Here is a 27,664-nt window from a genome sequence, read left to right as displayed (position 1 = left end):
CGATATAAATGCGGGATTTCCATTTACCATAATTAGATACTTATCAAAATTTTCATATGATTAAGCTAAGCCATAAGAATTGAAGGAAGGCAATCACTTGGAAATATAGTAAGAGTCTACCAAAAATACACAAGTACTCAAAGATATATCAACCAATTAAGAGGAAATGTGTATCAGCGAAATAAGATAAGATTACCATAAATAAACAAGTACTGGAGCTGTCTCAATTAATTAAGGAAAAGAAAATTGAAGGGATCAATTGGAATCAATCACAGTTTACCCAAAATATTCAAAAGTTTACCTTATGAAATTAGTCATAGCTTACCATAGTAAATAATTCAAAAGTTAACATACATTTAAAGGAACTAATTATGCAAGAATAAATCTCTAACTACCATGTTTATCATCTAAATAGTTGTCACGGATCAATTCATAGAAGGAAACTAATCAATTCACAATTTGGTGATCAAGACATTCATTCTAACCACAGCACTGAAAATCACACATTTCAGTGTTCAAAATGCCCAAGTAAGAAATCGTTTTTTATATGATGTTATAGGAGAGAAAAGAAAACACGTTGACCAGAAATATAAAACTCTTAACTCTGTTTGAAGAAAATTATGGCAAATTGTGAGAAAAACATGAAATTTATAATGGACAAGGAAAACACATAGTACTCAGACTTGACATAGCTTAGATATGATTTAAAATGGTTAGAGATTATCACATATATCAATATACAAGAACATAGACAAACCAAGATCAATCAAAGTTTTAAACACTAAATTCACAACACAATCTAATCTCATAATCATTCAGAGAAAAACATAAAACCAATATGTTCTTTTAGAATATAACATACCAGAGATGGATTTCTAAATATCCGCCTTGAAAAGATTGAAATGTTATAGTTCCAACAGAGCTCGAGTTCATGCATTTTTCGAACTCACCATTTTTGGTTTATTTGGTTTCAATCGTGGTGGCCGCTGATCAGAGTCAGTGATGGTTCATGGTTGCTTGGCCAATGGCTCTTCACTTGAGATGAATGAAGGAGGAGGAGACAGAGTGGGGTGGTCTATCAACGGAGACGAAGCGATAGAGGGGTTTTCCATAGTGGTTCATTGTCGGAGATGGAGGTGGAGCAGTGACGAAGATAGAGGAGAGAGGGGAATGGAGAGATCAGAAAAGGGGTTAGGGGTAGTTGATTTGGGAAAAAGGAACTAATTTAAGGATTTGGGTGATTAAAAATAGGAAAGGGAACGAATAATAGATAAATAATACAGCAAACTCTATTAATCGATAATAACTTTCATATAAAAGAATACACATGTCAATAAACTATACCTATATATTACACATATATATATTATATACTAAACAAATATATAAGAATTTGAAATTATGAAAATCATTATTTCAAATTGAGAACTGATGAGATAAATAATAATAAGAAGAAGAATAGTGTCCTATTCAGGCAAGAAGGGGGTTAAGACAATGGGATCCCATGTCACCCTATCTTTTTGTTATTTCCATGGAATATTTGCACATGGAAATGATATTATTAGCTTTGAACAAACAGTTTCATTTCTACTCAAGATGTAAGAGATTTGAACTGATTCATTTGTGCTTTGCTGATGACCTGTTAATGTTCTGGGGCTGATTTGATCTCTATATCATTATTGCAAGAAACATTTAATAAGTTCTCTAGTGTCTCTGGATTGAAGGAAAATCTTGAGAAGAGTTTTATCTACATGGCAGGGACCAATCCAAAACCTCAGATCAGATATTATTCAAACCTTATGATAAGTGGAAGAAAGTCTTCCTTCAAGTATCTAGGGGTCCATTTGTCCACTAAGAAGCTGACTGTCTCACATTGTTTGCCACTAGTTGAGAAATTTACTACAAAAATTGTGTTGGTCAACAAAGTTACTATCATACTCCGGAAGGCTGTAACTTATCAAGTTTGTCTTGTTTGGTATGCAAAGTTATTGGGCAGAAATATTTGTATTGCCAAAACAAGTGGTTAAGATGTTGGAAGCAATGTGTAGAACTTATATTTGGACAGGCCAAGGTGAAATCTCAAAGAAATCATTAGTAACATGGGAAAGGATTTGTCAGCCAGGATCAACAGGAGGCTTGAATGTCATTGACCTCAAGATATGGAACAAAGTTGCTATTCTAAAACACGTGTAGGCCCTTTCAATGAACAAAGACATAATGTGGATTAGATGGGAGCACTACTATTATATTAAGCAGAATAGTTTGGAAATGATGCTCACCCCCAAGTCCGCAGCTTGGGTCATGAAGAAGATTATTGATAGTAAGAAGACTCTTTTGACACAACAATTCTTCCAAGGAACTATCCAATACACTTTGGATAATATTGTGCAGGGTACTAAGTTCAAGATACAAAAATCTTGTGTAGCTATGTTGCCTCAGTTACCTAAAGATTCATGGAAGAGACCCACTCTCCATAAAATGATACACCCTAGCTTCAAGTTTACCTTGTGGCTAGCAGTGCAACAAAGGTTAGCTACATTGAAAAGACTTCAGAAGATTGGAATTTAAGTATCAGTGAACTGCATTTTCTATAATCAATAGGAGGAGTACTTTGATCATCTATTCTTACAGCCATCAGGTCTGGTCCAGATCTCTGAAGTGGCAGGGAATTCACAGAAGTATAGGTTCATGGCAACAAGAACTAGATTAGATGTTGTCACGATCCAAGCCTAGGTCCTAGACGTGACATGGCGAATGAGGAACCCGAAAGTACCTCAAACAAGCCTTTTTTGCATTCTTTTATCCTTTCACGGATAATGAAAATAAATAGACAAGTGAAAATCATAATAGTAAATCTTCAACTTACATATGTCCAACAATACCTCTAATTTTTACATTTAACGAGGCTAATACAAGTCCCTAGCATACCCTTAATCATAATAGAAAGAAATGTCATAGTAAGTTTCTAAAGATATCAACATATCATAAGCTAGAAAGATAAAGGAGTATTGTTCCCAGAACATGGAAACTCACAAAAAGTAGTCTTCAAACGAAATCTCAACTACCCACGTGGAGGAGAATGAGGAGGAGCACTGGTCCCTACATGGTGATATTATGTAGGCAAAAGAGAATGTGTTATTACTTTGAATGTACAAAGTATGTAGGCATACATTACAAAGTAAAACATTTAGGTCATTTATAAGGAAAGTACATAAATGAGTGTATGCATGAGTAATCAAATAAATATCATTTAAATCATACATATGTGCATATATACATGCACAAGTAATCATGTAAATAGCATTAGAAAAGTTCATTTGTGGGAAGTTGATTATAATCGACATTAAGACCATGTAAGCTATTACATGAAATTCAACATAACCCCCTACGTTGGATGGGGAGTCTACTTGCCTAGGTTAGAACTCCATCAACTTTACATTCATTCTTTAACTTTAACTTTAAGGGCCTTCATGGATCCATTAGCCTAAGCCTACAAAGGCTCCTATGTTAACACATGGTTAATGAGACAAGGGGTTGCTACTAGGATTCCCTTACCGAATTCCACCTCAATGACCCATTTTGTGCTAAGTCAATCCCACGAAATAGTTTAATACTTTAAAATAGTCATAGCATATAGCTTGAGAATTCAAAATATCATATTCGATAGAATAGCTCATTAAAACATTTAGTGATTCAAATATGCAAGAATTGTCCTTATTACATAAAGAATCCATCATCCATAGCATTTCATCATTCTTTTATTTTCATAAGACTCCCTTTTGACCATAGACATTGCGTTAATAAACATTTATTTGGAGTCAAAGTTTTCAAATCAAACTTCATTGAAAATATAATAAAAATAGGTGAGTTTAAATCACTTCAACTTTCAAACATGTATGTAAATGAAATTATGCATAAATACTTTGAAATCCATTAATTGAAAATCATGTTTTAAACAACCCACCATGAAATTTCAAGAACCTTTAAAGAGATAAATAGAGAAATTACTTGCAAATCACCAATTCATACATATGAAATCATTTTGTATCAAAATAGACCAATAATCATTAATTTAACCATGATTCATTCTATTTAATTAGAAATAAGAATTACCCGTAAGAAAATCTTACTTGAAATCAAGAGATTTAGTTGAAAGAGTATTGAACTACATGGGTGGAAAAAATCCATGGATAAAAACTCACATATCTTAGAGTAAAGCTTAAAAAGAATTGGGTAAATAAACACAATTTATCATATAATTAAAATACTTTAGGCATGTGAGTGGAAGGAATACTATCACTAAAGCCTTACATACCGGTAATCCGAAGCTTTACTCAGAATTGAAGGACTTAATGCACACTCTTGAATCCTAGCCCTTTTCTACTCGCCGGAGCGTTTTGTGTACTACACGGAGTATACGAATCATCGAAATAGTATTTCTACACTACTAAGAACTAAAACTATATTTTGATAATGAGTAAAGAAGTGTATAGAGAGAAGAGTTGCTTAAGAAAGCTTGATGAACAAAATGATGAAATAAGATGGGTATTTATAGGTGTGAAAGAGGGACCTAACAATAATTAAAATAATTATAAAGAAAAATCTAAAAATTTAATAAAATATTGTGATGACATAGGTGATGTCAAATGGAGGACTATTGATGTCATCACGGCTGATGTCAAATGGAGGACTATTGATGTCATCTTGGGTGATGTCAAATGTATCTAGATCTTCTATGGTTGGTAAGATGAATCTTCTTTTTACAAAATACCCTTTTCGGAGCTATGTTCAAACAAGATAACTTCCTAATTAGGATTTGATGTCTCATATGAATTGTATATCTAGAAGTCTTCTTTCATTTCGTTCAAGAATCAACTGATTTGGAGCATCCTATAGTGAGATATGATTTTTTCAACAAATACTTCATTTCTTCACATCACCAAGCCTTGCATAGATTAATTTTTTGGACCTACTTAGCCTCTGAATCTTAAGTTATGGTATTCACAAAAGTTGTAGGTAATGATACTGGGTTATTTAGAAATTAGAATCACCTAATTGAGACCATCCTAGGAAAGGTTATGCCCAAAATACAGAAGTAGTATCATTTTCGTCGAGAGTTGGAACACCATATACAACATTTTTAGGGGGTGTTACATTATCTCCCCCTTGGGAACATTCGTCCTCAAATGAGACAAGACTTAGCTTGAGTAGAGCAGAGTGTAAACCAACAACCCATCACTAATGCAATAGTGCAATTTAAAACATCGTTCGAAACATATTTCATAATTTTGTATGCACATGACAAGAAAGTTAAAATGCAAGAATTTCAAGCAATTGAGCAAGAACAATTTAATACCTTAGTCTTGAGTAGAGGGAAAAAGATAAGGGTATCACTTCATCACATCTGCTTTCCATGTATTACTTTTGACTTGTGTATCCCTCCCAAGGACTTTGGTGGATGCAACTTCCTTGTTCCTCAACCTCTTGACTTGCCGGTCCAAAATCTTAATCAGAACCTTCTCATAGATCAGGTTTTCTTCAACATTCACTACTTTCAAAGGCACAATGAAACTTGGATCACCTACACACTTCCTCAACATAGACACATGGTATACCAGATGAACAGAGGCTAAATCCAATGACAAATCATGTCCATAGGCCACCTTAAAAAAAAATCCTTAGGGCCCTATACCTTTATACAAAATTCTATTCCAAGAGTACTACCCCTTACTACCATATTCAACAAACCACGAGACCTAATAAAGAAATACCCAACACATCATACCTTCACCCATATGACATCAATACAACATTCAAGCCTAGTTCTATAACCATTCAAATACACTCATTTGAAAGTCTTAACAAGAAGTCATCAATAGCCTACTACAATCACTCACGTATCTACAACCACGCATTCAATTCTAACATTTTAACCACTTTATGCCTCCCTTGAAGTCAACATCACTTATGAATTTTCATGCCTACCTTAGCATTTCTACATCAAAATTTGCATTAACTCATACCAAGGGCACACCAATATACTTTTACCTATCTAATGCACACAAAAAGATCCATCTAGCTCTTCTTCTATGTCTATAATGGAATAAGCATGCCACCATCATCACTATATGGAACACACACTCTCTCTCTATCTATCATGACTCATCTAATATCATTAACAGTAGAACACACAACCAACCTTGATAACTAGGTACCCTATCTCCCCGTTATGAGAGAACTACAATCATCTTATCAACCACCAATTTATTTAATTTAACTAAGGTTGGACTCATTTTTTGCCTTGCTTTTACATCCACTACCAATGATGGTTCTGAACCATTTTGAACGAAAATAACACTCATTAATATCAATGCCCTTTTGGATTGGAACTCTTCTTGAAGGCATCTTCTGAAAATCATAAAGAACAACTGTTAGGAGGAAAAGACCTAAAGTATGCTCTAACGCATGACATGGATCATGAATGCAGGGAAACTTTCTTAAACGTATCATAATCTCCTATTCATAATTGTGGCGCGCTTCACAACCATGAACAAGACCCTATTCGATGTGGTTTGTTGGACTCCGAGGACTATTCAAAACCTCGGGCTCAAATACCAAGTTTGTCACGATCCAAACCTAGGGCCTAGACGTGACATGGCGAATGAGGAACCCGAAAGTACCTTAAACAAGCCTGTTAACATTCTTTTATCCTTTCACGGATAATGAAAATAAATAGACAAGTAAAAATCATAATAGTAAATCTTCAACTTACATATGTCCAACAATACCTCTAATTTTTACATTTAACGAGGCTAATACAAGTCCCTAGCATACCCTTAATCATAATAGAAAGAAATGTCATAGTAAGTTTCTAAAGATATCAACATATCATAAGCTAGAAAGATAAAGGAATATTGTTCCCAGAACATGGAAACTCACAAAAAGTAGTCTTCAAACGAAATCTCAACTACCCACGTGGAGGAGAATGAGGAGGAGCACTGGTCCCTACATGGTGATATTATGTAGGCAAAAGAGAATGTGTTATTACTTTGAATGTACAAAGTATGTAGGCATACATTACAAAGTAAAACATTTAGGTCATTTATAAGGAAAGTACATAAATGAGTGTATGCATGAGTAATCAAATAAATATCATTTAAATCATACATATGTGCATATATACATGCACAAGTAATCATGTAAATAGCATTAGAAAAGTTCATTTGTGGGAAGTTGATTATAATCGACATTAAGACCATGTAAGCTATTACATGAAATTCAACATAACCCCCTACGTTGGCTGGGGAGTCTACTTGCCTAGGTTAGAACTCCATCAACTTTACATTCATTCTTTAACTTTAACTTTAAGGGCCTTCATGGATCCATTAGCCTAAGCCTACAAAGGCTCCTATGTTAACACATGGTTAATGAGACAAGGGGTTGCTACTAGGATTCCCTTACCGAATTCCACCTCAATGACCCATTCTGTGCTAAGTCAATCCCACGAAATAGTTTAATACTTCAAAATAGTCATAGCATATAGCTTGAGAATTCAAAATATCATATTGGTGATTCAAATATGCAAGAATTGTCCTTATTACATAAAGAATCCATCATTCATAGCATTTCATCATTCTTTTATTTTCATAAGACTCCCTTTTGACCATAGACATTGCGTTAATAAACATTTATTTGGAGTCAAAGTTTTCAAATCAAACTTCATTGAAAATATAATAAAAATAGGTGAGTTTAAATCACTTCAACTTTCAAACATGTATGTAAATGAAATTATGCATAAATACTTTGAAATCCATTAATTGAAAATCATGTTTTAAACAACCCACCATGAAATTTCAAGAACCTTTAAAGAGATAAATAGAGAAATTACTTGCAAATCACCAATTCATACATATGAAATCATTTTGTATCAAAATAGACCAATAATCATTAATTTAACCATGATTCATTCTATTTAATTAGAAATAAGAATTACCCGTAAGAAAATCTTACTTGAAATCAAGAGATTTAGTTGAAAGAGTATTGAACTACATGGGTGGAAAAAATCCATGGATAAAAACTCACATATCTTAGAGTAAAGCTTAAAAAGAATTGGGTAAATAAATACAATTTATCATATAATTAAAATACTTTAGGCATGTGAGTGGAAGGAATACTATCACTAAAGCCTTACATACCTGTAATCCGAAGCTTTACTCAGAATTGAAGGACTTAATGCACACTCTTGAATCCTAGCCCTTTTCTACTCGCCGGAGCGTTTTGTGTACTACACGGAGTATATGAATCATCGAAATAGTATTTCTACACTACTAAGAACTAAAACTATATTTTGATAATGAGTAAAGAAGTGTATAGAGAGAAGAGTTGCTTAAGAAAGCTTGATGAACAAAATGATGAAATAAGATGGGTATTTATAGGTGTGAAGGAGGGACCTAACAATAATTAAAATAATTATAAAGAAAAATCTAAAAATTTAATAGAATATTGTGATGACATAGGTGATGTCAAATGGAGGACTATTGATGTCATCACGGCTGATGTCAAATGTATCTAGATTTTCTATGGTTGATGAGATGAATCTTCTTTTTGCGGAATACCCTTCTCGGAGGTATGTCCGAATAAGATAACTTTCTAATTAGAATTTGATGTCTCTATGAATTGTATCTCTAGAAATCTTCTTTTATGTCGTTCAAGAATTAACTGATTTGGAGGATACTACAGTGAGATATGATTTTTCTCCTACAAATACTCTATTTTGTCACAGCACCAGGTTTTGCATATATTAATTTATTGGACTTACTTAGCCTCCAAATCTTAAGCTATAGTCTTCACAAAAGTTGTAGGTAATGATGTTGGGGTTATTCAGAAATTTGACCTAATTCATACCATCCTATGAAAAGTTATGCCTAAAATACAGAAATAGTATCATTTTTGTCGAGAGTTGAAACACCATATACAACGTTTTTAGAGGGTGTTACAGATGTGTAAAGTAGCAAAGAAGAAAAATGCTCGTGATGAAATCACATGCTGCTCTTTTGCAATGGTTGTATATAACATATGGAGAGATAGGAATGCTTTGAGGTTCAAGAAGGGACAAGTAGCAGTCAAAAAAACCTGAAAAGATATAGCAATGCATCTGCACATTCAAGGAAGAAACACTGTAGCCTGGTAAAATATTTTGAACATGTTGAATCATTTTCCTTACTGTAGATAAAAGTTTGTATGAATTGTTTTGTTATATAACTAGTCTAGGATTTGTCAAGTTAAATGCTTTGCTAGAATAGACTACTGGTAGATTTATGAGAAAGTAGATGGTCAGCTTCTACCTGATTTTGTAATGACTCAATTTTTGATTAGTTCTGTTAATCAAAAATACTAATAACAATAACAATAACAATAATAATAATTTTTGTAAAATATGAGTATCAAAATATATGATTAATTAGATGAAAATTATATAAAAGCTTGTACATATAATAAAAGAAATAATTTTTAAAAATATTTACTTAATCAAATAGCAATCTGAATGGGTCATAGATCGGTTAAAATTGGTATCAATAGTTGCCCCTCTTTGCTTGAGAATGAAGGATGAATTGTCAGGTAAAGAACGTTGATGAAGTAGTCAATTTTGTCAGACTAACGAGATGCTCCTGACGAGACCAGGTAGAATGATATGGGATTGTGAAAATGTTGCGGTAGAGACTTCGGTTTCACTCGCCTACATATCTCTATTTTTACGAGAATCAGGTCTTGTGTAGTTCTAGATTTAGAAATTGACAAGGTTCCTAAAAGAAGTGAAATTATGATACGAGCTTCAAATAAAGGTGATAGCATCTCGAATTGATAAGATTAGAGCTTAAGGTTGTATGAGTAGTGTAAAAAGAGAAAAGAAGAGAGGAGTTGCTTATATATAGTAGAGAAGCATGCGTAGGCCTCATTTATTTGCACTTAATGAATGTCTTAATTTTAATCATTCAGATCTTAGTCATTAAGTTTGTTTGTTTAATCATTCGGATCTTAATCATTAAGTACATTTGTTTTTTTTAGTTTACAACCACTTAATGGGTCTGAATGAATAAGATCTATTACAAAGTCTTAATATCATTAAGATGTTTATTTAAAAATTTCTACAAATATGATAGTTCACTGTCACTCCACCTACTTTCACCGAGCACTATCAATCACCACCACCTACTATCCACAACACCATCCTCAACCCAACCACAACTATCACAAATCATCACCACTTGTCATCCACAACCACCATCCTCATCCCAACTACACAAAAATCAATTGTCATCACTATTAGCCACCAATAATAAGTATCACCATCAACCATTATTATATTCACCGACCACTATCGATAATTACCACCATTAGTCATCATTATATATCGCTAACCCCCATCATCATTCACAACTGTTATCTGTATCAATTGCTACCAACAATAACCACGTTAATCACTAGTTCTAACCACTATACCATTCTCATAACCACCATCATCAGTAAACACCATCCCAAATTGACACATACAATCACCATCATTAGTCATCATTACCACTAATTACCATATAAAATTTTAAAATATTTATTGATATATTATTAAGTATTTTATTTGAATTTTATATTTATTATTTATTTAATAAATATAATTTTTATACATTTAGATGTTTAAAAAACAAATATCCTTAACTATTTAATATTCAGATTTTGGCGTAATATCTTAATATTCAAATGTGTATTCAGATTCAAAATTCTAAATCTTAATTCGCATCTTAATATTCAAAGGTGCATTCAGATTCAGACGTCTTAATGCTAATGAAAACAAATGAGGCCTTAATCAAGAAAAAGAATACTTAATAGAATAAGTCTCTCCTTAATTAAGGCCAATGAATCACTTAACTGTAAATAATACTATACCAAAAATAATAATTACTAAATTTTCACAAGTAAGTCACTTTAGCCATATAAATGCAGGATTTCCATATTACTATAATTTGATACCCATCAAAGTTGTCATATGATTAAGCTAAGCCATAAGAATGGAAGGAAGTCAATCAGTTGGAAATATAGTAAGAGTCTACCAAAAATACATAAGTATTCAAAGATATTCCAACCAATTAAGGGAAAATATTATCAATTAATGGAGTGTAAGATAAGACTACTATAGATAAACAAGTATTGGATCTGTCTCAATTAATTAAGGAAAAGAAAATGGGAGGGATGAATTAGAATCAAGCAAAGTTTACCCAAAATATTCAAAATCTTTCCTTATGAAATTAGTCATAGCTTACCACAGTAAACAATTCAAAAGTTGTAATATATTTAAAGGAACTAATTATGCAAGAACAAATCTCTAACTAAGCAAAGTTTACCCAAAATATTCAAAATCTTTCCTTATGAAATTAGTCATAGCTTACCACAGTAAACAATTCAAAAGTTGTAATATATTTAAAGGAACTAATTATGCAAGAATAAATCTCTAACTACCATATTTATCATCTAAATAGTTGCCATGGATCAATTCATAGAAAAAAGAATCAATAAACAATTTGGTGATCAAGACAGATTCATTCTAAATAAAGCACTAAAAATCACACATTTTGGTGTTCAAAATTCACAAGAAAGAAATAATTTTTTATATGATGTTTTCATATCAAAGAAAGAAAAAAACATTGACCAGAAATACTAAACTTTTAACTCTATTTAAAGGAAACTATGGCAGATTGTTAGAAAAAACATGAAACTGATAATAGGCAAGGAAAACATACAGTATTAAGACTTGACATAGCATAGATATGATTTAAAACGGTTCAATATAACCACATATATCAATATACAAGAAAATGGACAGATCAACATCAATCAAAATTTTGAACACTGAATTCACAACACTATCTAATCCCATAATCGTTCAGAGAATGACATAGAACCAATGTATTTTTATTAGAAGAAACATACAAAGACGGATTTGTAAATATCCGCCTTGAAAAGATTGAAATGTTACAGTTCCAACAGAGCTCAAGTTCATGCATTTTAAGAATTAATTTAAGGATTTGGATGAACGTAAAAATAGAAAAGGGAATAAATAATAGATAAATAATATAGTAAACTCTATTAATAAATAATAAATTTCATATAAAAGAAATACATATATCATTAAGCTATACATATATATTATATACAAAACAAATATATAAGAATTTGAAAGTATGAAAATTATTATTTTAAATCGAGAACCGATGATATAAATAGAAATTAACAGTATTATCATCATTATTATTAAATTTATAAATTATGAAGATCAAAATATATGATTAATTAGATAAAAACTAAATAAAACTTTATACATATAATAAAAGAAATAAAATTTAAAAACATTTACTTAATCAATTAGCAATAGGAATGGGTCATAGGTCAGTCAAAATTAAATATCAACACTTACCACTTCGAGTAGTCACTATCATGCCATGCCCATTATATTTTGGATTTTGGACTGTATTGCTCGGAAGTATCCCCTTCTGGCATTGATTCAAGGTCGTGGACATCTGGCCTAGTTGTTGCTCAATCTGCTTAATAGCTGTGGCATGTGACTCAACCTTTTGTTCCTGCTTGATATGTCATATCTCCTTGAGACTTTCATCAGATGTTCAACTCTCTTCAACACTTTGGCCAACATGTCTTCGATCCTTGAGACACCTGATCCCCCATCGCGTTTTCCTAGTGGAATCTATGCATCACTTCTCTCACTTTTATAATTGTCACTCTTCATCCATTCACCATCTCTATACTGGCCAATGTTCCTATCAATGTTCTCATACCGGTTGAAGTTTTTATCTCTATTAAAGTTTTGACCTTCGCACCAAGTGTCTTGATTAGACCTTTAGGCGTTGGTCCGGAAACCTGTTGTCTGATCATTCACATAGTGGACATCCCATCATACTCATAATCCTCATGTATTGGTTCTTTACCAAGTAAGCCTACTGCATTAACTTTTTCCGCTCCAGTGCCCATGAGATGTTTTGCAATAATTCTGAATTTAGTTCTCATTTGGGCCAACTCCTCATGCATTCTCCTCTGCTCCGCAGCTGAACCTACTGATAAGTACCCTCAGAAATCTCTGCTTACCTTATGTGCAAAGATCTATTTGTTTTAGTGACCTTATCAAGTATCACAGTTGCCTCCTCAACGGTGTCATTCATAAACGTTCCTCCCGTGACAATGTCCGCAACAGCCTTATAGTTAGACTTTATAGCTCTGTAGAAGATTCCCAAAAGCGAATCATCGGGTATCCTGTGATTCAGTACCTGCTTCAGCTTCTTTGTGAACTGTATTCATGTATGATATAAAGCTTCTTCGAGCAACTGCCTGAAGTTATATATCTCATCTTTAAGCTACAACATCTTGGATGGTGGAAAGAATATCTCTCTCTAAGAATGCGTCTTTCTGTTCTGTCCATGTGGTAATAGAATCATTCGGAAGTTCAGCCAGACAAAGGGTTGCCTCTGTTGTTAATGATAGTGGGAAAATCGCAATCTGATGCATCCCGAGTCACTCCAGGCTTACTGTAAGTACTTCTGAAACACCCACAAAATTCATCAAGTGCAAGTGGGCATCATCAGAGCATGTTCCCGCGAACAATCTCCCTATATTCAACATCTGGATAGTGCTGCTGTGATATCAAACTTTTTCCTTGCAGGCAATGGAGGTAAAACAGTAGCTCCGGTAGCTCCTACATCATCCTAGTCCACATGATAATCACCCTCAGCCTCAAACTGGGGAACATGTCTAGGTTGCTGATGTGGCCAACCCCCATTTCCTCTCCTCCTGAGCTAATTATTCGGATCATTTTGGCAAGCCATGTCATCTATCCTGACATGGTCTGCAACTGCAGCCCGACATTGGTTTTCAGCTAGATGAGTTGCCTCCTCTTCACGTACCCACTCTCGTTCCTCAGCCATCAATCTTATTATGGTTTCTTCCCCTATTTCATGAACACCATTGTTGGTCATTCTTCTCAGAGTTCTCTGAATTTCAAAATTAATTGGAATCAGGGATTTGTCGACTCCGTGGATTTGGCATACAAAAGTGTTCAACCTAAAAAAAACAAAAACAACAGAAAAAAATATATCAAAAAATATTGACTAAAAATCAAATAACATAATTAATCTATTCAAAAAGTTGTATTCCCGGGCAACGGCTCCAAAATTTGTACGCCCAAATTGCACCTCCCAAAAGAAGTTTAAAGCGATCATTGTTCAAATATAGAACCTAACCAAGTTTAGAATCGATCCTACGAGGAATATGGTTTGGACCTAGGTTTATTGCAGTTATTTGTGCTCTTAATCGTGTTATTTCCAAAAAGGAGGGGGGGTGTAATCGGCAATCTTTAAAATATTCAGAAATTGCAATTAACAAAGTATAAAGTAAATGTGTTTTGAATCAAATGAGAGACGAAACTAGGGTTTTATGATCCCCGTGAATTCCTAACCTAGTAAGATCGAATATTGGTAACTTTTTTTAGTATGTAGCATGCAGGATCGGTAAGTTAATTTCACCTAAGTGGTTGGTCCCCTAAATACATGAATGTCACCATGCAATTTGGTCCATCTACGGGTGTTTGCATTACTAACCCTTATCCTTGATCCCAAATTAGCTATCCTTGGATAAGGTCAAGCTATTAGATAAGGGTTGATAGCCTCAAATCTTTGTTGTGTAATCTCTTATCCCATTTCTTATGCACACTTTTCAAGGATTACTAAGTATTAGGTCTACTTCGTTAATTCTTCATAGTTACCACAACCCTAGTTGTGGGTTCAGCTATTCATACTTGTATGATAACAATCAATAATAAATAAATTAAGCATAATAATACACTTACAAGATGAATATTAGAAACTGGAAATCTTGAATTAAAACTCAAAGTCAGAAGTCAAGAATCAAAGTGTAATTCCTCTCTAAATTCAAGAATAAAAGCAAAGTACTCGTTTCTTTGTTCGTTCAGACCATAAAACGAGCATAAAGTGTAAAAAAAAAAACTAAAAAGTATTTATAGTTATTAAAAACATATCCTAAACAAGATACTTGTCTAACTGTGCTTTCTTGTGATCCATGGATATGACGTAGAAAACTTAGCCATGTTAGTATGCATGCTCTCAAAAAACTTGGCCATGCCAGTATGCATGCTCTCAAAAATAAGTTTGAAGTTTTCAAAAATCTTCCCATTGTTCCTGAACGGGTCATCAACTTGGAACAGTTGAAAGATTCTCATTGCCGGGTAAGTTTGTTTCTCAAAGCTCAAAAAATTCTCTCTCCTTCTTCGTCTTTGTGGCCTTGAGTTGTATGAGGAACATGTTTGTCTCTTCTATGCAAATCTTTGCTTATCTAAGAACAGTGTTGACTAGAGAACTCTAGTTCTAGGAAAGTGCATTATTGTGAATGATTTTCTATTTAAAGATACGTTTGGTACCGAATTTTCTGGTGTTGTGCCATATGTGAATGGCGTCTGGCCTAACGATTTCGATGTTTCTTTGGAAGTGGCCAAATCTGCCGTTGTTGAACCTAGTTCGAATCTATCTAATTTTGGTCTTCTTTCTTAGTGTTTTGGAAAAAGCACTCTTGCTCATATGATTGCTACTTGTTCCTAGGAAGGGATCTCTCAGTAATATCTCGTCTAGAGATGTTTTTGCGATGTATTGTCTTCTTAAAAAGTACATGATTAATTGAGCCTCTTGGATACGAGAATATATAGTGGAAAGCTTTGAGGATATGGTTGCATCTGCTAGCTTGCCCTACAGACCATTAATACCCCGTATCTTGGTAGATACTTTGGTTGATCTCTCTGGATACAAGCCTATTGAGATCTCTGCCACTTACAACACCAAAACCTTCTCTAGCATGGTCTACACTTTTGTAGGACATCAATGGCACAAAAAGGACTCTGTCAAAACAAGAGCAGAGACAATCTGAGTAACCAATGTATCAGTTGGCTCTACTTCTCTGCTGCTAAAGGACATGGAGGATGTCAAGGTTTTCTTACTCGCAATTGAAAATGGTCTACAGGTGTTGCAAGAATCTACAGGGAAAATTCTTCAGCTGCACAAGGATACCAGCATAGACGTTGTGAAGCTTCGCCTTGATGTGGATGGTGTAAAGTAGGAAGGAGTCTCTACTATTAATAAGTTGATCCGCCAAATCGACTCTCTCAAAGTTGAAGTTGACTCTTCCAATACCAATCTCGCTTTCTATGTCCAAACCTCGTATTCAAATTTCTCAAAAAATGTGGAATGTTCCTATAATACCTTATGTAGAATGTTCTCAACACTCTGAAATATTTCCTGGGCGATCGTTAAACACTACCTTTATGTTGCTCCTCCTATCTTAAGACTATCTCTTTGTTTTGTTAAAGTGGGGGGAGGGGGTCTGTCCCCGCTTTACATTGTAAATAGAGGATTGTTGGTTCCCTCTCTAAACTCTTTTTGCTCTACTCTGCTTTGCTATCTAACAATTAACTATGTATGCATGAATGTACATCACACTGCTTGTGTGTTCTTTTGTTGTTTTTGAATTCTTTTTTATTATTTCAAAGGGGAAGAAATAGAGCACAAATAGTCCAGGCAACTAGCAAAGGGGAGAAATCACAAGATGTTTTATGTGCACTCAGCAAGAGAGAGTCTCACAACTGAACAGGGAAGTATAAAAGTATTATTTGTGCAAATTATTTGTCATTATCAAAAAGGGGGAGATTGATAGGTTGGAGTTAATTAAAACAAGTTTTAATAATGACAAAATAACTTTGCAGGTAAACGAAGGGGTAGGCTGAATGCCAGAAAGGAATGAAGATCAAGCGAAGGGATTGAATTACTATACAAGTGATTAAATCTGCTATGCATAAATCAGGATGAGATTAGATCATCTACAAGGAAAGAAAATCAAGAGATAAAAGTTGGATTTGCCCACAAGGAAAGAAAATCAAGACAAGCAAAGGAAAGGATTGAAGACCTCCTCAAATCAAGGACCAAACAAGGGAAATCACGACTGCAGAAGGAAAGGAGCAAGACAGAAGATCAACCTCAAGCTTAGAAAGAAATAAATCAAGAAGAAGAAGATCAGCAGAATGATAGACCATAACACACACATCTAATATGAACGTGTATTATCATTCATCCCCAATCAAGGAAAGAAACTCTCTTGGGTTTTCCTTTTAGAGAATAAAGAGCCTCACTACAGAGACCTATAAGAAGTTTGTTTCTTACGAAAAAGAAAACTAAGCACTTCACTTGAACCTGTACTCCATCTACTTTCTTTCATCTTTCATAGTACACTGTAATCTTGCAAAGACTGCAATTGTAAAAGAAAAGAGAAAAATGAAAATTGTGTAGATTATACAGGTAGAGGCTGTATCAATCAAGGATATATCTGACCTAAGTCGATATCAAAATCATTTGTACTCATAAGTTTATCCAACGACTCTAAAGAGAACTCTTGTAACCCAAAGGAACTGGATTAGGCACCACATCAGTGATCCAAACCAATATAAAGCATCATGCCTCAATTTACTTTCACGATTAATTTATCTATTGTCTGTGAAACTAGCCTGCATGAGAAGTCGACTACAGTCCTACTTCAGTCTGACTATGATAAATTTTAATCTTCCCCCCTCCCCCCTCCCCCACACCCCACCCCCAACTTTCATTTGAGAGTTGCTCCAATTGACAAAACACAATACTGTCGCATCATTTTATAAAATGCAAAAAATGTTCAATTGAGACATAAAAGAGAGAAAGGATCCAACAACATTAAACAAAGTCAACCAGCTAGATTAAAATAATTCTGCCTTTGGTTCATCTAACAAAAGGTGTTACCATAACATATTATGGCCACCAACAGAGCAATTTCACAAACTCAGAAACATTTGTGATGTCTGCAACTACAGAACCTATAATGGTTTTGCCACCTAACATGTGAAAAGAATATTATCTTAATGTACATTGCATGTATTGGGTGATACTCAGATAAAACTTTAAAATTCTAGTTGTTTTTTGTTTCTTTTCTTCTTTCTAGGGAAAAAACTGCTGAAGCTAATGCAAGGTTTCTCGTAAAAGGCAGCGTTAACTCTATAGATTTACTAACCTCCCTAATAATTATATCTAACAGGTTTAATACCTACGGCCTGTTGCAACAAAATTCCAACACTCTATACATAGAGACAAGTCGAGCTAGACCAGTTCCACCTTCACTGCAGCTCACTCATTGAGGGGGATGATGTCGAAGATGCTTCTCGTAAAAGCTTATCAGCTGCAAAAGAAAGCAAAAAGTAGTTCAATTTACGATATGACATTACACAGAAAGACTAAATTACATTAACTTATTCAGTTTTGTTACAGCCAAATAAACTTTTCTGAAATTACTTCACAAACAGTAGATTATTATTTTTGTCAATAACAAATAAAATGACTATCATCAAACCTTAAATGACAAACAACCAACATATTTTTTATTTTGAATTAATTAAGAGGCATAAAGAAATTTTGAGTGAAACTGATGATACCCAAAAAGTTGATAGTAATAATAAAATTACATATCAAATCCACAAATTATTATCTCAAGTGCACTATTATTTTTTGACAACATAAGTTCACGCATGGAGGTCCTTGGAGATGATATATTAAGAGAAGTAGGTGTAGCTTTGAAACACCAGAGAAGGTCCCTATAAATAATCCATATTAGAAATATAAGATCACGCATTTATGATGATGAAAGAATTAATAGGAGAAAAAGAAAAACAGCTACCAAAAGTGGATTATTAGTCTTCATAAACTTGTTATCCACAATAACTTCCTTCCCATCTGACCTGCAGGAAGTCATACCAAAATGTCATCATATAACCTAGAAACTTAAAAAATATTAACCAAAATAATATCAAGCTGACAACATAGAACTAGATCATAAAGCAACAAGCTGAAAACATAGACTAGATCATAAAGCAACAAGGGTGTAGCTGCCTATCCAAGAAACTTGGCGCTAAATCAAGTATTCAACTGGGTAAAAGCTGATGAGAATAGTAAAACCATGAGTGAAAAAGAAAAGTTTCTCCAGAAAGGACGAGACAGGGATGTAATCAATCTGGTTGCACCAAGACGCATTGCCCATCCAAGAAGGCGCCTACATGCATACAAAAATATTGCTGCTACAGAACAGACACAATCATCACAAAAATCACATGCAGTTCCACATTTGGGATACTCTAAGACCCAATTACATTATAAGCAAACTACATACTAAAAGGAACAAAACAAAACTGAAAATCTTGAGGGCAATTAGCTCATCCTGATACAAAGAGGGTTTCTTTCTTATATAACTTCTGGGGGAACAAGTAACCAAAAGCAAGCATAAAAGAAATGAGAATGCAAGGCAAAAGAGAGCTTGAACCTTATAGATTATATTTGAAATATTAAAATAATTATGGGAAGGCAGGCTTTTAAAATCAGCACAATCAGGGCCGAAAAGAAAAACATGTTCTTTTTGATCAGTAAGTTAAAATTTTATTGATAAAAGAACCCAAGAACTAAGCTAGTGCTGGAAGTTACAGAATGAGAGGCCTCCCTATACTAGAACTTTGTTGGTTGTGTGACTGAGTATAGGTCTAGTAGCAACAGTTCGCAATAAAATGACAATTGCTATGTTGCGTCCAAAGTAAGAGCCCGTTTGGATTGGCTTTTGGCTAATTTTTGATATTCTAGCTTAAAAACAAGTGCTTATAAGCACTTTTTTATTTTACCCAAACACTATAACACTGCTTAAAAGCTATTTTGGCTTAAAAGCACCTAAACTAAGCCAATCCAAACAGGCTCTAAGACATCATCTCTGCAATTGAGGCTTTGGCAAGGTTCCAAAAGATTGAACAAAGCTGCTACGTTTCTAGCTTCCCAATCATTGAGATTTCTTCTGAAAGTGAAGTTCCAAGTGTATTGGTGTCTATAGTTAAATACTGTGGCATCAGGCTGATTTGACAATCAGTACAAATGGCCATATTCACTTCACGACTTCATATAATTTCATGTTCCTCATTGGATATGGAAGTGTTTCAAAACAGGTATATAATTCCTAGGCCACTCTGCCTAGAGCTTTAAGGTTTTGATTGGATGCTCAAATTCTTTTATATAGTATTAGATCCAAACTTTGGTAGTCCATTTCACAATCTTCTATACTTATTGTATTGCCCCGGACTTCTCTCTCAACTTGACTTATCGAGCCTCTAAACTTCTCTCATTTCTCTCTTAATTTAGCCCATCGATCCACAAACTTTGCTCCATGTCCATTCATCCTATTGAACCTACTCTTTCAAAATCTACTACTCCAGATCCAACAATCTATAACAAGAGATTCACAAAATCCTGTAATGTCACAACTAAGACTTGACCAAGTGACGTAAAGCACTCTTTGAACCCCTTGCACGCTATACTAAAATCTTCCCTAATGTTAAGGGGGTTCAATAGTTCATAGAAAACCAAAAAAAAAAGCCATTTGTCTTATTTTACACAATACAATTTTCTGGCAAAGGGAATTCAATTGAACTCATTTGCCTCCCTTTAGTATCGCCCCTGCCCTCAGCATATTGAGCTTGAAACCTCCCCCCTCCTCTCAAGTTCTCTCTTAAATCATTTTTTTTTAAAAAAAGACAATATGGAAAAGGTTTTGGGATGCTCAAAGGGGCTCAACGTTTTGCAAACTAAAAACAAGGATGGGCCTTACTCAGAGACCATATTAAGGAAATGGATATTTGGCTTAACTAAACCACAAAACTACCTCGGGATTACTCAAAACCCTATAAGGAGATAACGACACACATCCTCAACCAAATGTGGAACTCAAAACAATGTGTAAAGTAACTATGGTCCAAACACCAACCAAAGCAGCATAGACAATATCAACTTGACAATGACAACCAACTGCACTAGAAATTACAGTTTATCGTCATCATCAGTCATGGAATAGCCCACCCCATGACAATTTTAGTAGTTTCAACAAGTTAGAGAATAGAACTTCTCTACTCTTCATGGGTAGAGTATACCAGGAGCAACGGACAAGTTCCCAAATAGGATTGATATTCCATTTGGACGGTTAAACAAATTGTGCAAAAGTTGAATGGCACGCCTTGCTAGATGAGGGGAAAAGCAAAATCGGTGATAGTGGTGGATATGGCTAGGAATGATCAATTGATGAAGGGAAATAACTTCCTAATCACTAAAGGCAGCAAAACAAGCTTGAACTAACCGAGATAAAGGGATTAACTAAGTAAATTATGAATGCTCTGAAAACCTAACAAGCTAAGAAAGTCACGTAAGGAAATCAATTTCTCTTTCTTTTCTAGTCAAAGACCTGATAAAGTTTCTGATCCTTTTCCTTTGATCAAGGGTTTCAGCACATACGACGCAGCTTGAAACCAATTCTCTTTAGGATCAACCACTGGACTCCAACTGACATATTCTATTCCAAAAGAAAAGAAAAAACTTTTCATTACCATTTGTTAGAATTAGAATAGGAATGTATAGAATCCTACTTGGAAAAGGATTGTAATGTAGTGTCTATAAGGGAATCAGTGTAATAATATAAATACACACATTCAATAGTATTTTTCTCTTATATTTCACACATGGTATCAGCGCTTTGGTGAGAAATATCGGAGGATAGAAAACAAAGTCACAGTCATCGTGCCTTAATTTTCTGGCAATTGCTTTCCATCATCTTCTTCTTTCGCCAGTGTTGTGCAAAAACCAACACCACTAAAGGGTCCCCCACTCTCTGTCGACCAAACCTGAGTTAACCCTTCCGGCAGTCAACCCTCCACGCGCCTCCCAGAAGCTTCTCACCTTCAACGAGATCTAACCACACGCCAGTGTGTGAGCCTATTCCAACCAGTTTTTTAATGACTTACTTGTTCAAGATCTACTCATCTCTTGATTCCGAGACGACCCAACAGTTTATACCAAATTTTGAGCACTTTTCTACAAGGAAATCACTTTTCTGGCAACCGCTGCCCTATTTCTGGCCGATCTAAGTTTTTCAACAGTGTTTTATCTCTATTTCAGATTCACTTTTGCCAAAGGGTATACTCAGATATTTCGGCTGGATTACAGTGATACTGTTGGTTTTTTTTAAAAGATATGGCGGCAAAAAGATTGAAAGTATTGGTTGACAAATGTCTCTCAATATTTTTGTTAAGCATAAAAGACTTTAAATAGCCAACTTATAACAAAAAATATGCATAATTTGAAATTCAAAACAAACTAAATATCTTAACAAGTTAATCTATCTAATAGAAATTTAAAATTCAAATTATTCTAAACTTAAAAAAATTTATTAGACAAAAAATTACTGCAATAACTAAAAGCAAATTTCAACACTCCCACTTTGATTTAGTTACTGCAATTTTAAGAAGCTGCTCGTCCTCAATTTTTTCTTTGAGAGTTTGTGCTAATGGAACCTTTTGATTGTTTTTAAACTTGCACAACTTTTTTTATATTGATTTATCTTGTTCTTCTTTTTCTTCTTCTAGTGTTGTGCTTAAAAAATGCCTTCAATAACCTTGTTGCGTCTAGAAGCTCTTTTGAAAGTGCTTTAATCTGGACTATTGTAGGATTCGCAAGATGTTATTGTAAGGATTTTTTTTCCATCACAACATCACATAAAGCATGTGTTTCAAATACGATTTCATTTTCACTGACCAATTCTAATAGTTTTCGCCAGTGAAAATTATTGGGGCATTGCAAGAGAGACTGCTACTTGCCATCTTTTTTAAAATAGGTTTAAATTTGTTGAAAATAATTTGTGCGTTGAGAAAAGCACAAGTTGAAAATAACCCTAACGGACTAAAAATGGCCCTGGCGGGTTAAAAATGGCCTTAACCGGTTAAAATGGGTTGAAAAATAACCCTTGCGAGTTAAAAATGGATTGAAAACAGTTCTTTAGAGGAACTCACAGATTCTGTAAAATCAATGAGGCTCTTGATACCACAATTGAGTTTTTTTTAAAGAAGGGGTAGCAAAAAGATTGAAAGTATTGGTTGACAAATGTCTCTCAATACTTTTATTAAGCATAAGAGGACTTTAAATAGCCAACTTACAACAAAAAATCTGCATAATTTGAAATTCAAAACAAACTAAAATATCTCAACAAACCAATCTATACAATAGAAATTTAAAATTCAAATTATTCTAAACTTAAGAAACTTATTAGACTAAAATTTACTGCAGTAACTAAAAACAAATTTCAATAAAAACTCTCTCGTATGGCTAAAATAGCATACGTGTGCCTTTTTCATTCTATGATTGTCCTTCACCATTGGCCTCTTCATTAGTTGGATATTAGGAGTGTTTTTTCTCCACGGTGATCTTGAGGAACAAGTTTATACGAAGCAACCACCTAGTTTTATTGCTCACGAAGAATCTAGTAGTCTTGTATGTCGATTGTGTAGGTCACTTTATGGTTTGAAACAGTCTTCTCGAGCTTGGGTTGGAAGTTTAGCATAGTAATTCAGGAGTTCGACATGACTCATAGTGGAGTTGGTAACTCTGTGTTTTATGATATTCCGCACCAAATCTGTGTACTTATTTGGTAGTTTATATTGACAATATCGGTATCACCATCAATGATTAGGATGGTATCGCTAATTTGAAGCAACATCTCTTTCAACATTTCCAAACTAAAGACCTCGACATACTTAAGAATTTTATAGGTATTGAGGTTGCTCAATCCAGATCAAGTATTGTTATTTTGCAATGCAAGTATACTTTAGACATTCTTGCGGAGACAATGGGATGTAGACCCATTGATACTCCTGTGGATCCGATTACTAAAATCCTTTCCGGACAGGGGGAGTAACAACAGTCCAAAAACGCCTAGACAGCTAGTTGGAAAGTTGAATAATTTCACAGTGACTAGACCTGACATCTCCTTTTTTGTGAGTGTTGTAAGTCAGTTTATGACTCTCTCCTCTGATAGTCAATACAATGTAGTTGCTCGTATTCTGCGATATATAAGTCAACTCTAGGTACAGGACTATTCTTCGAGGATTGAGGTCATGAGCATATCATTAGATATACAGACACTGACTGGGCAGGATCACCCTTTGATAAACGTTCTACATCTAGATATTGTGTTTTAGTAGGAACTAATTTGGTGTCCTAGAAAAGTAAGAAACAGAGTGCGGATGCTCGATCTAGTGCAAAAGAACAATATCAATTAATGGTTGTAGCAACTTGTGCGCTAGTTTGGATTAAGCAGTTGCTGAGAGAACTAAAATTTGGAGAAATCGATCAAATAGAACTTGTCTATGATAACCAAGCGGTCCTTTATATCGCATCAAATATTCGGTATTTCATGAAAGGACTAAGTATATTGAGACTAACTATCACTTTGTCAAAGAAAAGATACCCTTGGGAGATATAGATACAAAATTGTGAATTCGAGCGATCAGCTTGCGGATGTCTTCACCAAGTACCTCATTTGTCCTCGAATTATTTACATCTATAACAAGCTCGGTACATATGGCTTGAATGCACCAGCTTGACGGGGGAGTGTTAAAATTAGAATAGGAACACGAATAGTATATATAATCCTACTTGGATAAGGATTGTAATGTATTGTTTATAAATAGGACTCAGTGTAATAACATAAATACACGAATTCAATAATAATTTTCTCTTATGTTGAAAGCCAACAGACACCAAACAAGACAATTTCAGACACTGATAGATACATTATAATCAAGAAAAGACAATTAATCATACAAATAGCAATTAGACAATAGTTACATCCAAGAATAACTGAAGTATGATAAGTGAGTAACAAAAATTTAATCTGCAGCACATGTCTGTTGTTCGTTTGAAAGAAGTTCACTAATTTCTCTCTACCTAAAAGGTGAAGCTAAGATTCTTTGCATCTGAGTGGCATAGAAACATAAACAGACACGAAGACAAATGTGATTTAAAACAAGTAGGTTAGAAGTCACAGACCTCTTAGCTAGAAAGGTCACAGACACATCCTGCAAGCCATTTTCTGTATTAGGTGGTAAATAGCCCAAGGCCCTGATAATTTCTGTTATGGCATATGTATCATTGAACTGATCACACTTATTATTACAACTCAAAGCATTGCCCACAAGTCCATGATTGTACATTTCTTCCTCCATGAATGCATTCAAAGGGCCACTGGTAGCATTTGCTAAAGCATCTTCGAGATCCTTCACTACACCAGAAGTAGCTTGCTGTTTAAATCTCCGAACAGAAGCAGACTTCCTCTTTTTAGCTCCTGTGTAGCGACCAGATTGAAGTGATTCTGTTCCATTGGCCGTTGAAAATCCACTTGTGAAGCCATTGTCGGATCTATCTACAGAGGTCTCTCTTGTTATCATCACTCCCTTTTCCACAGAGGTCTCTCTTGTTGCCATCACTCCCTTTTCCACAGAGGTCTCTGTTGTTGCCATCACTCCCTTTCCCACAGAGGTCTCTCTTGTTGCCATCACTCCCTTTTCCACGGAGGTCTCTGTTGTTTCCAACACTCCCTTTCCCACAGAAGTCTCTCTTGTTGTCATCACTCCTTTTTCCACAGAGGCTTCTCTTGTTGTCATCACTCCCTTTTCCACAGAGGTATCTTTTGGTGCCATCACTCCCTTTTCCACAGAGGTCTCTGTTGTTGCCATCACTCCCTTTTCCACAGAGATCTCTTTTGTTGCCATCACTCCATTTTCCACAGAGGTATCTTTTGTTGCCATCAATCCATTTTCCACAGAGGTCTCTTTTGATGACATCACTCCATTTTCCATAGAGGCCTCTTTTGTTTCCATCACTCCCTGTAGTTCACTAAGCTTAAAATGCAATTCGTTTTGCCCTTCAATTTCTTTTACAGAGGAATCCAACATTAAATCATTGTCATTAGCCACTTCATCCACTTCGATATAATTCAAAGCACTACCATTTCTATCCACATGATCAATCACATTCAAGCTAGCCAGAGGAGGTGAAGGCACAGGTTCCTCACTGATCCTAACCTTCACTGCAGGCACATTATCTGCAGCATCTGCAGGGGAATGTTGTTGTTGGTGCTGCTGTTTTCTTTTGATTTGAAAGTGAGTAACCCCATGAGTTCGCTTACGCTTACGTGTAGATCGCTGTTTCCCTGATTGCAAGCTTCAAAAGGCAAAGAAAGCACAACAAATAAGAAAATCATGCCCGATATTCAACATCCCATACTCCAATCAAAGCAGCAAGTGCTAACTAGTATACTCATCAAAGTAAAAAGTGTAAAAAGGGCAGCTCGGTGCACTTAAGCTCCCGCTATGCGCAGGGTCCGGGGAAGGGCCCGACCACAAATAGACAAATAATGTGGCAGTAAAAGGAACACCTCTCTTCGAATGCATCGATAACATCGTAGCACGTCATTAGATTCTCCACAGGTTCCCATGTGTTTGCAGACTCCGGCCAGCCTCGCCTGTAGAAAAACAGAATCTTTTCCATCAATCGAGCAAAAGTCATGGTCTTGAAAAATTCAAAAAATGGAAAATGGGAAGCAACTTGATACATGACTTACCATTTGATTAGATATTGAATTTTTCCCTTTGGTTTCCACAGCATTTGCAAATCCATAAGCAATTGAAGTCAGGATAAAAATGGTTCAAATGAAAATATTTATCAAACCAAACCAATGAAACTAACCTTTCGAATCCTCTTTCTTCTTACGGTCTCAATCTCATAAAATCCTTCAGCAAGTTTGGGTTTTTCAGCATCAGCCAATTCCTCTTCAGCCTCCCCTTCTTGGATTCCCACATCTTCTTCATCCTTTTCTTCCTTGTCAGCCCCTTCAGCACCCACATCTCTTTCTTTCTCCTCAACTTTGGAAGGCTTCTCAGAATTCACACCATTGTCGCCGGCGACGGAATCAGAAGGTGGTGTGGGTGGTGGTGGTGGTGTCGTCTCTGTATCTGATAGCAAACCGGAATTCTTGTTTTTCCCTCCTTTCATAGCTGTCACTGTTCTGTTTTCTCTATGTGTGTGTATAGATAGATAGAGAGAGAGAGAGAGAGAGAGGAGGGAGAGTAATAAGTCCTTTTTTGACAGATAAGTTCAAACTATTCTACTCACAAATTTTTAAAATCCAGGTGAGAAAAAAGGGGGTGAATGTGAATTATAATTTACCAACCATAATTAATACAAGTCAACTTTTAAAAATATATGTCTACTTTATTAAATTTCCATTAATGAAAATATATTTGTTTTTGACTCACTTTGTATTATTTATTCATGCATCCAGAAAGAAAGAAAAAATTGCAAGGGGAGAGGAAATTCTGAAAAAAGTAAATACTTGAATTTAATAAAAAGTTGTAAATACCAGTGTGAACGCTAATTTGGGATGTTCTTTTTATTATGTGGGAACTCCTTTATGATTTAACCACATTACATTAGTTAGTGATCTTTTAATAAAGGCGGGGCGCCTTAAAGTTGGCACCAACTTTTACTTAAATACCTAAATCAGAAAATGTTCATTTTAGACACCTCAAATAAGGGTCGAATGTGTCATCTTGACACTTTTTAAACAGTTGGTACCTCGTGTGTTTTCAACCTATTTGAGGCGCGTAGAAGTTTTTTTT

At 34.8% G+C, this 27,664-nt stretch overlaps 1 protein-coding gene across 8 annotated transcripts in view; it reads right to left on the bottom strand.

Moving 5' to 3' along the window:
• The window catches only part of LOC129877316 (chromo domain protein LHP1-like), a 34,498-nt gene extending 7,363 nt beyond the window's left edge, over positions 1-27,135 (bottom strand). The window contains exons 1-10 of one of the 8 annotated variants that reach the window (XR_008763515.1): positions 26,733-27,135; positions 26,608-26,633; positions 26,422-26,508; positions 25,035-26,207; positions 18,811-18,871; positions 18,184-18,315; positions 12,464-14,115; positions 6,940-7,005; positions 5,357-6,408; positions 3,034-3,099 (exon numbers count right to left, since the gene is read on the bottom strand). Coding sequence is in view for 1 of the 8 variants with exons in the window: in XM_055952803.1 (XP_055808778.1) it covers positions 18,268-18,315; positions 18,811-18,871; positions 25,035-26,207; positions 26,422-26,508; positions 26,608-26,633; positions 26,733-27,038 (1,701 nt within the window). In the remaining 7 variants the exon portion in view is untranslated. Of the gene's footprint in view, positions 1-3,033; positions 3,100-5,356; positions 6,409-6,939; positions 7,006-8,218; positions 8,285-12,463; positions 14,116-17,870; positions 18,316-18,810; positions 18,872-25,034; positions 26,208-26,421; positions 26,509-26,607; positions 26,634-26,732 lie in introns of those variants that run through there. The other 7 variants (XR_008763518.1, XR_008763520.1, XR_008763517.1 and 4 more) reach the window with 7 other exon arrangements.
• Between the last annotated feature and the right edge of the window lie 529 nt (positions 27,136-27,664).

This window comes from Solanum dulcamara, chromosome 12, assembly GCF_947179165.1.
Source record: "Solanum dulcamara chromosome 12, daSolDulc1.2, whole genome shotgun sequence".
Classification (NCBI taxonomy): domain Eukaryota; kingdom Viridiplantae; phylum Streptophyta; class Magnoliopsida; order Solanales; family Solanaceae; genus Solanum; species Solanum dulcamara.
The sequence above is the reverse complement of the archived record's forward strand: the minus strand, read 5'-3'. Positions and strand labels throughout refer to the sequence as shown.